This window comes from Rhincodon typus, chromosome 4 (genome assembly GCF_021869965.1).
Source record: "Rhincodon typus isolate 14 chromosome 4, sRhiTyp1.1, whole genome shotgun sequence".
NCBI classification, from domain to species: domain Eukaryota; kingdom Metazoa; phylum Chordata; class Chondrichthyes; order Orectolobiformes; family Rhincodontidae; genus Rhincodon; species Rhincodon typus.
Window position 1 is genome coordinate 90,469,446 of NC_063335.1, and position 12,904 is coordinate 90,482,349.

At 40.3% G+C, this 12,904-nt stretch overlaps 1 protein-coding gene across 1 annotated transcript in view; it reads left to right on the forward strand.

Moving 5' to 3' along the window:
- LOC109935063 (unconventional myosin-Id-like) overlaps positions 1 to 12,904 on the forward strand; it is a 121,915-nt gene that overhangs the window by 21,536 nt on the left and 87,475 nt on the right. Inside the window, exons 6-8 of the mRNA XM_048595790.1 lie at positions 4,284 to 4,379; positions 6,542 to 6,658; positions 11,793 to 11,999. Of these exons, the coding sequence (XP_048451747.1) occupies positions 4,284 to 4,379; positions 6,542 to 6,658; positions 11,793 to 11,999 (420 nt within the window). The remainder of the gene's footprint in view (positions 1 to 4,283; positions 4,380 to 6,541; positions 6,659 to 11,792; positions 12,000 to 12,904) is intronic.

Consider the following 12,904-nt stretch of genomic DNA (forward strand, 5'->3'; position numbering starts at 1 on the left):
AAATCCATTGTAGCCAATTACCACCCTATCAGTCTACTCTCAATCATTAACAAAGTGATAGAAGCTGTCATTGACAGTACTATCAAGTAGCACTCACTCAGCAATAACCTGCTCACTGATGTTCTGGTTGGATTCCACCAGGGCCACTGAGATCCTGACTTCATTACAGCCTTTGAATTCTAGACGTGAGGTGAGATAATAGTGACTATGCTTGATATCAATTCAGCAACTGTCAAAAGCCGTCATCGAAGAGCCCTTGCAAAACTGGAGTCAATGGGAATCTTGCAAAAAGTGCCAATGTTTGGAGTACTATCTGCCATATATGAAGAAGGTCACCTTTGTTGGAGGCCAGCCATCTCTTGAGCCCTCTAGATGTTGGACAGACTTTAGGAAGGCTGGAGGTGAATTACACATTGTTTATTCCCACCTCTGATCTGCTGTTGTAGTCTTTATATTGGCTAGTTAAGGTTCCAGTCAATAGTAATCCCCAGGATGTTGATAGTGGGAGATTTGGTGATGACAATTCTATTGAATATCAAGGAAAGTGATTAGATTCTCTCTTGTTGAAGATGGTAATTGCCTGGTACTGAGGAAGTATGAATGTCACTTATTAGCCCAAATTCCCAAGTGAGCTCTCATTCCAATGTGCACTTATTCCTCATCTCACTCTCTCACAAGTTGGATCAGTTCAACCTTTTCTAATAATATTGACTGAGGGATTTGTGTTGATCAGGAACTGAGAAGAGATCACAACTGTTCTTTGAACAGTGATGTAAGATCATTTACATCCAGAGAAACATATACAAAGTGTTCCACCAATCATGTCAATCAGATATGTGTTTGTAAATGTGTCTGCAAGTGGTTATATTAGCTTGAACTTATGAGTGTATGTTGATGAATGTTGGTGCATGGGTATAGGCAGAGGTGTGTAGATGTATGTATCGACCTGTTCATACATTATTCTTGTGTGCTTCTTGTGTCGGTAGGTGTGCATGTGTGTGATGGTGTTTACGTTTCGGGTTGAGGCTCTATCTGGGTGGTTGTAGGTGTAGTTGCATGAATATTTTTCAATGCGTGTTGCTGTGTTTGTATTTTTGTCTAAAATTGTGTCTGCAAATGTGTCTGTGAATCCTTCTGTTTGAGAGTTTGTGTATTTATGGTTGTCAAGATATGGTGTATTTGAGTGGATCTAGATGTGGATATGTCTGCACGCAAATGCACACAAGTGTACATCATGGATGCACATTTGTTAGGTGTTTATCAGAGCCTATTTTGTATTTTTGTGCATGTGTATGTGTTCTTCTGGTTGTCTAGCTGGATGAGTATGAAAGTGTATGCAAATGTTTGAATATTTGTGCACATACCTGCACATGCTTGTGTGCTTGATGAGTTGTGGAATTGTTCTGAATGAGAATCAAATCCCTTCTCCAGGCAGGCCCAATGTGATAGTGAGACTCACAAAGAAGAAAGCCAACTGCTTAATCTCTGGTCTGTACTAATCTAGCTGACTGTGGTTGACAGAGGCAGTAGAGAGGTGGCAATAACAATTAGCATCAGGCTCCTTGAATTTAAAAGGGAAGGCAATTAAATCCTGCTGAATTGGAGGAGGTCAGAAGGAGTGGGACGGTTCAAGATGTTGAATAAAGATACTAACGGTACTGGGACTAGTAAATGAAAGGGAGAGAGAAAGAGAAATATTTTGAGAGAGTAGTTGCATGTTATAGCTGAAGGTGGAAAAGTCCATCAGAAAGTAAACATCTCCCCTGTTTCTCTTCAAGATTGTGAGAGAAGTGCTAACTTAGTTACAAATGAGGGGTGGTTTCACACTCCTGTATTCTAGAAAGTCATTAAACTGATAGAACAGATTCCAAACAGGATTTCATTGACAATCACTGCAGGTTTAGAGTTAACTGCTTCAATTTACAGTAGAACACTTTGACAATGAAGGTTAAGTTCTTCTGTTTCTATTCACTTTGGACTTGTGAAGAGCCATACATCTTGGAATTCTATGGAAGCTGTATGTAGAATTCATAAAAATGTTCAAGATATTTCTGCACAAGGAGGTTGATTTAAGTGTAGGAGTAATTTGCGTTACTGTATGTAATTAAGCCTTGGTTCAGTGGTTACAGTCTCACCTCTGAGTCAAATTGTTATTGATTCATAATCCATTTATTCCCCTTCCAAAAACAAAAATTGTAATTGGATGTAGTTAGAAATGGGGGAGGTTAAATGAGCAAAGGGGCTACTCCACTTAGGCACATACATCACAGAATTAAAATATGGTTTCCCATGATGTGCTTACAGCTAAAAGAATAAACCATTGATTCAAAGCATTGTGGTTTCAGTTAACATGTCAGACACACTTGACTTATTATACCTTTTAATCACTTGGAAACCTCATTAGGCTAATAATAGATATGACACTAGGTATGCATCTTTAAAATTGGACAAACGTTTGAATACCATGCCTGTGAGACACAACTGCTTCTTATCTTCTGAGCCAGAAAGTCCTGGGATTTGGCAGACGCTGGAGATTCACTGCAAATTGAACACAGACTTGAGATTGAATGTGGAATTGAGCTGAGGCTCAAGAGTCACTCTGAATAACAGAGCATGTCAAAGCTATTGAATCACTTTGTCAGTGATGGTTCAGTTCAAAAAAGTCTGATTAGTTTTGGACTTGTATGAGAAATATTGATCACAAGAACTGGGTTGCCACAAAACTGCAATTAATGGACAAATATGCCTGAAGAAGAGACTTTTCCACCATTCATTTATCTAAATGTGCCACTAATGTGATTGATCATGAGACCATAAAATGCAGGAGTAGAATTGGGCCATTTAGCTCATTGAGTCTGTTCTCCCATTCAGTCATGGCTGATGTATTTTTCAACCACATTCTCCTGACTTCTCCTCGTAAGTCATGATCCCCTTACTCACCAAGAATCTATCTATCTCTGTTTTAAATGCATTCAATGATTTGGCCTCCATATCCCTCTACTGCAATGAATTCCACAGGCTCACCACCATCTGGTTGAAGAAATTCCTCCTTATATTGGTTTTAAAGGGTCATCCCTTCATTCTGAGGCTGTGCCCCCAGGTCCTAATCTCACCTACTAGTGAAAACATCTTTTACATGTCCACTCTATCCAGGCCTCTCAGTATCCTGTAGTTTCAATTAGATTGACCCTCATCCTTCTAAACTCTACTGAGTACAGATCCAGAGACCTTAACCACTCCTTATATGACAAGCCTTTCATCCCCAGGATCGTTCTTGGAAAGCTCCTTTGGACCCCCCGACTCCAGCACATCTTTCCTTAGATACAGGGACCAAAATCACTCACAATATTCCATATGTGATCTGATCAGAGCCTTATACAGCCTCAGAAAGACATCTCTTCTCTTGTATTCTAGCCTTCCTAACAGCCTGCTGAACCTACATGTTAACCTTAAGAGAACCCTGAACTAGGAATCCCAAGTCCCTTTGTACTTCAGATTTCCAAAGCCTTCCTCGTTTAGAAAGTAACATACGCCTCTATTCTTTTTATCAAAGTGAATGATTTCACATTTTCCCACATTGTATTCCTTCTACCACTTCTTTTCCCACTGTCCTAGCCTGTCCAAGTCCTTCTACAGCCTCTTTGCTTCCTCAACACTACCTGTGCCTCCACCCATCTTTCTGTCATTTGCAAACTTAGCAACGACGCCCGCAGTTCCTTCGTCCAGATTGTTAATTTAAAACTCAAATAGTTGTAGTCCCAATGCTAATCCCTGTGGAACTCCACTAGTCACCGGTTGCCATTGTAACAAAAGCCCATTTACCCCCACTCTCTGCCTTCTGCCAGTCAGCCAATCTTCTGTCCATTGCCAATACCTTATCCCTAACACTATGGGCTCTTACCTTATTTAGCAGCCTCCTGTGCAACACTTTGATTCTTAACAATCTCTAAAATAGTCTAACAAGCCAACCTTGTTGGGGGAACTAAGGATGGCCAATAATTATTACCAACTGGCCACATTTCAAGAGTGAAATGTTTAAAAAACACTGGACTGTTTCATATAGTGTTAAGTTACTGAATTTTCTTAAAAGTATGAAGGGGATTGGAGAATGATTTGTGTGAAATTATGTTTGAGAAATGCCAATGCATTCCTGTTTTAAGAGTTTCAAATATCGATGAAACAAAATACACCCTGGAAAAAAAAACTAATCATGCGTACTCATTAGTCCAGAATACTGGATCAGAAAAAATAAGTAAATCCTCTGTCATTCTGTACATTTTCAGCTGATCCTGGGTGGCTCTGATGATCTGTTGAAGTCCTTGTACTTGCAGAGAGATGCGGAAGAATATGCATTTATTCGAGATGGAGCTACTGTCAATGTAAGTATTCATGGGGTGAAGTTTTTTGGACGGAAATCAATTTTTCTGACAAATACATGACACTACCAAATATGGATCTATTGCCATGTTACAGCTGACAAATAGACAAACATTTGACTATAAAATTATTAGGTTGGTTATCATAAGCCAGTTGACCCTGGTCAACAAACAGTGAAGAAGTTTCCCAGGACGTTGTTTCGCAGGAGCAACTGCAGAAGCTGAAAATGAGAAACAAAAAGAAAAAAATAATGGTAATATTCAGCAGGTCTGGCAACAGAATGTTGGCTCTGTTTTTCTCTCCCCAGATGCTTGGACCAGCTGAGTATTTCCAGTATTTTCTGTCATTATGTTACTGTTTACTCAGCTTCCATTATTGATAGAACCTGGGGGAGTTGACATATCCTGGAGAACCACCTTGCTCTGGATAGGCCTTTATGTAACTAGCATTTTTTTGACATGGACAACACATTGCCTGAGAGAAAGAGTGCATACCTCACATGCTTGTGAAAACGTCACTGTGGCAAGAAAGTGTGAATTAGGAGAAAGTGAATGCGTCACTATATCCAAACAGGGAATGTGATATCTCGAAGAGAATATGCGCATGTGTCACTATGGGAAGGGAATGCTAATAAGCTCTGGTTTAAATGCTTTTAACTTAGGTGGTGGGTTTTCAATTGTGTTGAAAAACCATATGATCATAAAGAATAAGACTTAAGTCACAGTCAAGATGGAGGTGAATGTGGTGGCATAGTGGGAATGCCATTGGTAGTCAACAGCTAATGCTCCGGCAACATGGGTTTGATTCACAACCTGCCAGGTGGTGAAATTTAATTCAATAAAATCTGGAATTAAAACACCAGTCCAACCCAACTGTGTAATCATTGTTGATTGTTGTAAAATCCCATCTGGCTCATTAATGTCACTTAGGGAAGTTAATCTGCCATCCTTCGTCAGTCAGGCCTTCGTGTGGATCAGACCCACAGAAATGCAGTTGATTCTGAAATGGCCTGGAGACCCAATTAGGGATAGATGACAAATGATGGTCTTGGCCAGTGATTCACACATCGCCTGTAAGAATAAGAAAAAAGTCAGGGAAAATGTCGCGCCCTGTAAACATTTTGTAAGTTTCAGTGAGATCACCTCTCATCCTTCAAAACTCTGGAGAATGCGGTCCTATTTTTTTCTATCTCTCCTCATAGGAGAATTCCACCATCCCAGGAATCTGGCTGATGGACAACCTCCCAGCCCAACATAGTGCTCAACTCCCCGATATTTCAAATTGTATCCACGACTTCCTTAGATACTTTCATGTAGTTGTACATGAAAGTTGTAGAGACTTAGCCTCAACACTGTTTGGAGTAGACAATTCCAGAAATTCACTACTCTCTGGCTGAAGAAATTCTTCACATCTCAGTTTGCATTCCCTACATTATGCATTCCACCCCAATGGAATGAAGGCAGCAAGTCCCACCAAAAACAATGGTCCTCCGAGGAATGTGAAAGATCTCCTATCTCCTGTCCTTTTAACAAAGTTTCTATGGCAATCAGGTATTCAACCGAAAATGGACCATTAAAGGCTAATTGCTTGCACAATAGAAATGGTTTAAGATAATGTTCTCGATGAGAACTAATAAATGAGCTAATCAAGTTACAATTGCAATATGTAATCATACTTGCGTTAGGGGCAGGTGGAAACAGCAGTGACATAACAAGCCATACCTTTGTGTATTTTAAGTATATGCTTTCTCTGTAGAATTGGACAAACAATGGATAAGCTAAGCTTTGTTCCCTGCCTACTATTGTTGACACTTTCGGTTGTCTATATCTTTAAATTAGAAGCATTCAGACCGTCAAATTTAGCCTGAAGCTAGTTGAGTCACCAAACTGCAAATTATAAGCTCTTTGGGTTTCATAGATACTAATGACAAGTATGGCCAACCTATCCTTCCTCACGTTATAATGCATATTTGAGTTTTTTCTTTAAAAAAAAATCATTTAGTCATGGCACGTGAGCATTGCGAATTGCGGGCGGGTGAGGGGGTGGGAGCGGAATAGTTCCTGATAGCCTTTAACTTTAAACGTTCAACACAATCCATTGCCACATAGCCTGATGCTAACTCTTGTCAATTTCTTTTCTTCACATGCATTTCAACAATTTTCAGTCTGTGGTCAATGACAAGGAGAATTTTAAGGCTGTAATGAAAGCAATGGAAATCATCGGGTTCAGTGACAAAGAAATTGACACCATCTACAAAATCCTGGCCACCATCTTGCATTTGGTAATGATAAACTTTGATCAATAACTGTTTCAATTAGAACACCTGAATGGGAATAAACTATCCCCCCTTGAACTTTTTCTGCCATTCAATTAAATTATAGATGTAGTACATTAATTTTATTTCCAGTCTCTGTTCCATTTTTAATAATTTTTCAATTAATCTGGTATTCATATTTATTAAGCAAGGCTCAGAATTAATGCATTTATTAATAGGTTTTTAAAATGATGAAAATACTTAACAACTCCAGTACCATTACTTCTCAAAATTATTTTGATCTTCAGCTCTGAAAGCTCTAGCTCATTCAGCATCCATAGCCTTTTGGATGGCTAGGTTCCAGATTTTCATTACCCTTTGTGTGAAAAGTCTTCCTGATTTCACTCTGAATTGTCTTTTAAGATTGTGCTGGCTTATTTTGTTTCTCACCAAAACTCTACAATTCCCCTATGAAATGTTTCCATCACTTTAAAGATCTATTTATTTTGAACCTTGCCATATAAATACATTTTAAAGATGAATAATAACATCATTAAAAATAAAGTATTTGAACGGATTTCTGGGTATGATCTCTCAGTCACCTGCCTTCCTTGGGGCAAATGGGATCCTGGTGGTTTTCTGTCAAGATACAGCAAAAATGTGTGAAAAATGAACAATATGGGCAACCCTACAGCAGACCAATTCCAGCATGCCCACTTTTGGTGTCACTGGTGACAAGCCTGAGGTCAGATGGGCAAACAACTTGCTGTCAAGAGGTGCAAAGGTACTTCAACCCAGTTCACCAAGTATCCCCTGTGATGGGACTACTCCTTCTGATTGTCTGATCCCACATCTACCCCATGTTCAATTAGCCTAATCAGTTTGGCAATCTGGCTAGCTGTCAAGTGGGAGATCAGTTTAAAATATTTAAAAGGGGTATTTTGGAATTTAGTGGGAGCCCTACTTCCTGCTTTTCTGAACAAAAGTCTTCACACCACTGGACTAGCCATATAACTATTATGGTGACAAGATCAGACCAGAGGCTGAGAATCCTGCAGCAGGTAACTCACCCGCCCACCCATCTGCAAGGCACAAGTCAGGGGTGTGATGGAATACTCAAAGAGTTTGGTTCATCCAGGACATTACAGTGTACTTTACTGGCACATCATTCACCACCTTAATCAATCTCTCCATCACCAATGCACTGTGTCAGCAATGTGTACCATTTACAAGTTGCACTGCAGCAATTCGCCAAGTCTCATTAGACAGCACCTTCCAAACCTGGAACCTCTATGACCCATAAGGACAAGGACAGAGAATGCAAGGGAACACTACCACCTGCAAATTTCCCTCCCAGCCACAGACTGTGTTGTCTTGGAACAATATTGAAATTTCAGCACTGTTGTTGGGTCAAAAACCTAAAACACTGCTCTGAGCATTCCAAAAGACATACCTCCACCACCAGGACAAAAGCAGTTCGTGAAATTGATTCACTATCCCCTTGCTCAAGAGCAATTAGGGATGAGCAATAAATACTTATCTAGCCAGCAACACCCACATCCCATCAAGAAATTAATGGAAAAAAACAGTTTAGTGTTACTATTGGTTTCCAATGATCTGTTTTAGCAGTGCTGTGTACTTTATTTGGATAGCCTACTGATACACATGGATGAAGACATAAAAGTCAATATAGATTAGAAAGACAAATTATGTTCCATTAAATTGAGTTATTCAATAAATAATGGAGAGGGTTATTACAATGAGTGTTGTGTATATGGAATTCCAAAAGCGTTTGTATAAAAACCACACATTTCACTTGTTAGTAAAACTGATGCCCATTGGATTAAAGGGCAGTGATTGCATAGAGACAATCTTAGCTAAGAGGTGGAGAATAGAGAGTAGTGCTAAATTGTTGTTTTTCAAACTGGAAGGAAGTATGTGTGTCCCAGTGTATTGATGTTGGGATCACAGTTTATTTTGATATAAATTGATGACCTAGATTTGAGAGTGCAGAAGCACAATTTCAAAGTTTACTGATGAAATAGAAACTGGAAATTAACAGTGAAGTTAGTGGCAGACACCAGGACGACGCTCACATATATACAGGGTGGTGAAATGGCCAGATGACATTTAGCACACAAAAACAGGAGTTGCTGAAAAAGCACAGCAGGTCTGGCAGCATCTGTGAAGATAATATTAGAGTTAAGGTTTCCGGTCCGGCGACCCTTCCTCAGAACTTTAGCACATTTGAAATTTAGCACATTTGTTTTCGTAAATAGAATGAAGAGAAGCAATTAAACTCAATGGTACAATTTTCGAGAGGGTTCCTGAGACAAGAGAGACACTGGGGTGTTATATTTACAAATCTTTGAAGGTGACAGGATGACTTGAGGAGGCTTTTTAAAGGTAAAACATAGAACATAGAACATTACAGTGCAGTACAGGCCCTTCGGCCCTCGATGTTGCGCCGACCTGTGAAACTAATCTGAAGCCCATCTAACCTAAACTATTCCATTATCATCCATATGTTTATCCAATGACCATTTAAATGCCCTTAAAGTTGGCGAGTCTACTACTTTTGCAGGCAGGGCATTCCACGCCCTTACTACTCTCTGAGTAAAGAACCTACCTCTGACATCTGTCCTATATCTATCACCCCTCAATTTAAAGCTATGTCCCCTCGTGCTAGCCATCACCATCCGAGGAAAAAGGCTCCCACTGTCCACCCTATCTAATCCTCTGATCATCTTGTAGGTCTCTATTAAGTCACCTCCTAACCTTCTTCTCTCTAACGAAAACAGCCTCAAGTCCCTCAGCCTTTCCTCATAAGACCTTCCCTCCATACCAGGCAACATCCTGGTAAATCTCCTCTGCATCCTTTCCAATGCTTCCACATCCTTCCTATAATGCGGTGACCAGAACTGTACGCAATACTCCAAGTGCGGCCGCACCAGAGTTTTGTACAGCTGCAACATGACCTCATGGCTCCGAAACTCAATCCCTCTACCAATAAAACCTAACATACCGTACGTCTTCTTAACAACGCTATCAACCTGGGTGGCAACTTTCAGTGATCTATGCACATGGACACCGAGATCTGTCTGCTCATCCACACTACCAAGAATCTTACCATTAGCCCAGTACACTGTATTCCTGTTACCCCTTCCAAAGTGAATCACCTCACACTTTTCTGCATTAAACTCCATTTGCCACCTCTCAGCCCATCTCTGCAGCTTATCTATGTCCCTCTGTAACCTGCAACATCCTTCCGCACTATCCACAACTCCACCGACTTTGGTGTCATCTGCAAATTTACTAACCCATCCTTCTACGCCCTCAGTTTTGACATAGTTAATAGAGGAGTAAAGCACAATAGCAAGGGGATAATGCTAAATCATCATAAACTGCTGGTTAGACCCCAGGGACTATTGCATCTAGATCAGGCAGAAAGGATGTCAAGGTTTTAGAGAATGCAGAAAGAAACTTGTTACAGTTATACAAGCAGTGAAAGATTTCAGTTTTATTACAAAATTGGAAAAACTGTAGTTGTTCTTCCTTAAGTAGAGAAGGTGAGGAAGAAATTTGATATTGACATTCAAGATGTTGAAGGTTTTTGTTGGAATGAATAAGTAGAATCCATTTGCAGTAGCAAGGCAGAGATTGAAAGTAATTCACAAAGAAAGACAGGCAGCCTGGGCAAAATGAATTTGACACAATGACTTTTCATCAGCTATAGTGCACTGCCTGAGAGTTGGTGAGAACAGATTCAGTAATAATCTCCAAAGCAAAATTGCATAAATACTTAGAAGTAGAAAAACTTGTAGGGCAATGGGAAAGTAATCAGAGTGATGCAACTAATTACCTCATTCTTGTAAAGAGCTGCCACAGGAAAGATGGGCTGAATGGCAGTAGTTTTCCATGATTGGACAAAATCCTACGTGTATCAACCTTATTTATAGTTGTAGGCTTGATACTTAGAGTCATAGAGATATACAGAATGGAAACAGACCCTATGGTCCAACTCGTCCAAGCCAATCAGATATCCTAAATTAATCTAGTCCCACTTGCCAGCATTTGTCCCATATCCCTCTAAACCCTTCCCAATCATATACCCATTCAGATACCTTTTATAAGTTGTAATTGTACCAGCCTCCACCTCTTCCTCTGGCAGTTCATTCCATACACGCATCATCCTCTGCGTTAAAAGTTTGCCCCTCAGGTCCATTTTAAATCCTTTCCATCTCATCTTAAACCTATGCTCTCTATTTTTGAACTTCCCTACCCTGGGAAAAGACCTTGATTATTCACCCTATACATGTCCCTGATGATTTTACAAATCTCTATAAGGTCACCCCTCAGCCTCCGACGTTCCAGGGAATATAGTCTTAGCCTGTTAAGCATCTCGTGATAGCTCAAACCCTTCAAACTTGGCAACATCGCTGCAAATATTTTCTGAAACCTTGCATAACTTTCTAAAATTTAGGACAATGGCAGTACATTAGTGATATTGCTGGACTAGTAAACATGACGTTTGGAATTATAATTTAGAGAACATAAAACAAAAACATGATTGTTTGAGGATTTGAAATAATCTATGAACAGGTCTGCAAATAAAAAGCTGGTATCAGTAAAAATGAACCTGAAGTTTTTAGATTGTTAATGTGTATCCACTCATTATGTTACAAATTACACGTCAATTCAATGATGTTTTATGGCATAAACAACCAAATCTGTAATTTTTTGACGTGCATGCATTACTCATCAGCATGGCTTGCATATTTCAAAGTTCCTCAGTGTATGTTTAAGTAAAAATGGCATGCCGTTTGGCTCCTTGCTACCTACCTGTGGGGGTTTGAGTAACACATTCCATTATTCCCTGGTGTAATTATGCTATTTATGGATATGACTAGTGATTCTTCGATGTATATTCACTGTTCATATCTATAATAAGCCATGATTTCTTTGTACATTGCTGAAGATCACATACATGCAATAATTCCCATGCTTACATTGTCTGTACCCAAAGCCCATGTGTAAGATGGGTATATCTCATTTTTGTCTCTGTGTATGCATATTGTCAATCAACAAAGAGAATATATCTTGTCATTACCCAGGGTGTCCCCATTGACTTTGTTGATTCTGCTTGTGCTTTCTTTCACAGGGAAACCTAATGTTTACCACAGAGAGTGATGCTGCCTCCATCAGCAATAATGATGTAGTGTCACAGATTGCAGATATCACTATGACAGAGCCAGACACTGTCAGGAAGACTCTTCTTCATCGCACTGTGGCTACGGGAGGAGGTGAAGTGATTGAAAAAGGTCACACAGTGCAGGAAGCTGCATATGGTAGAGATGCTTTTGCCAAGGTAAAGAAATGCTGGTGAGATTAGGATTTCTTTCACTTGAATGTTATTGGAGCTCTTACTCTTGCAACATAACTGAGCCTCATCCATGGCTCAATGTTAGCACTCTCATCTCTGGTGGTTTCAAGTCTTTCTGTGAGATGTTAAACTGAAACCTCTTTTATTTCTTTATGGATATGGCTATTGATGAGATTTACGCTGGACCATGAGGCTTTGGTGGAATACAACTCTGCAGCTGCTGATGGCTCACAGTGCCTCTTAGATGCCCAAATTTGAGCTTTATGACCCATTCCGAATCTATCCTGTTTAGTATGGTTTTGGCGCCACACTACACAATGGAGGGTAAACATCAACATAAAGACAAGGCTCTCCAGTGGATGTAAAGATTGCAAGGATCTATTTCTGACAAAAGCAGCAGAGTTCTTTCCAGTCTCCTGTGCAATATTTAACCCCAATCACACTTCTAAAATGGATTACCTTTAACTGGTACAACAAGGTGCAGGGATGGATGAACACAGCAGGCCAAGCAGCATCATAGGAGCAGAAAGGCTGACGTTTTGGGCCTAGAGCCTTCATCAGAAATGGGGAAGGGGAAGGGGGTTCTGAAATAAATAGGGAGAGAGTGGGAGGCGGATAGAAGATGGATAGAGGAGAGGATAGGTGGAGAGGAAACAAACAGGTCGAAGAAGCGGGGATGGAGCCAGTAAAGGTGAGTGTAGGTGGGGAGTTAGGGAGGGGATAGGTCAGTCCAGGGAGGACGGACAGGTCAAGAGGGCAGGATGAGGTTAGTAGGTAGGAGATGGGAGTGCGGCTTGAGGTGGGAGGAGGCGATAGGTGGGAGGAAGAACAGGTTAGGGAGACGGGGACGAGCTGGACTGGTTTTGGGATGCGGTAGGGGGAGGGGAGAT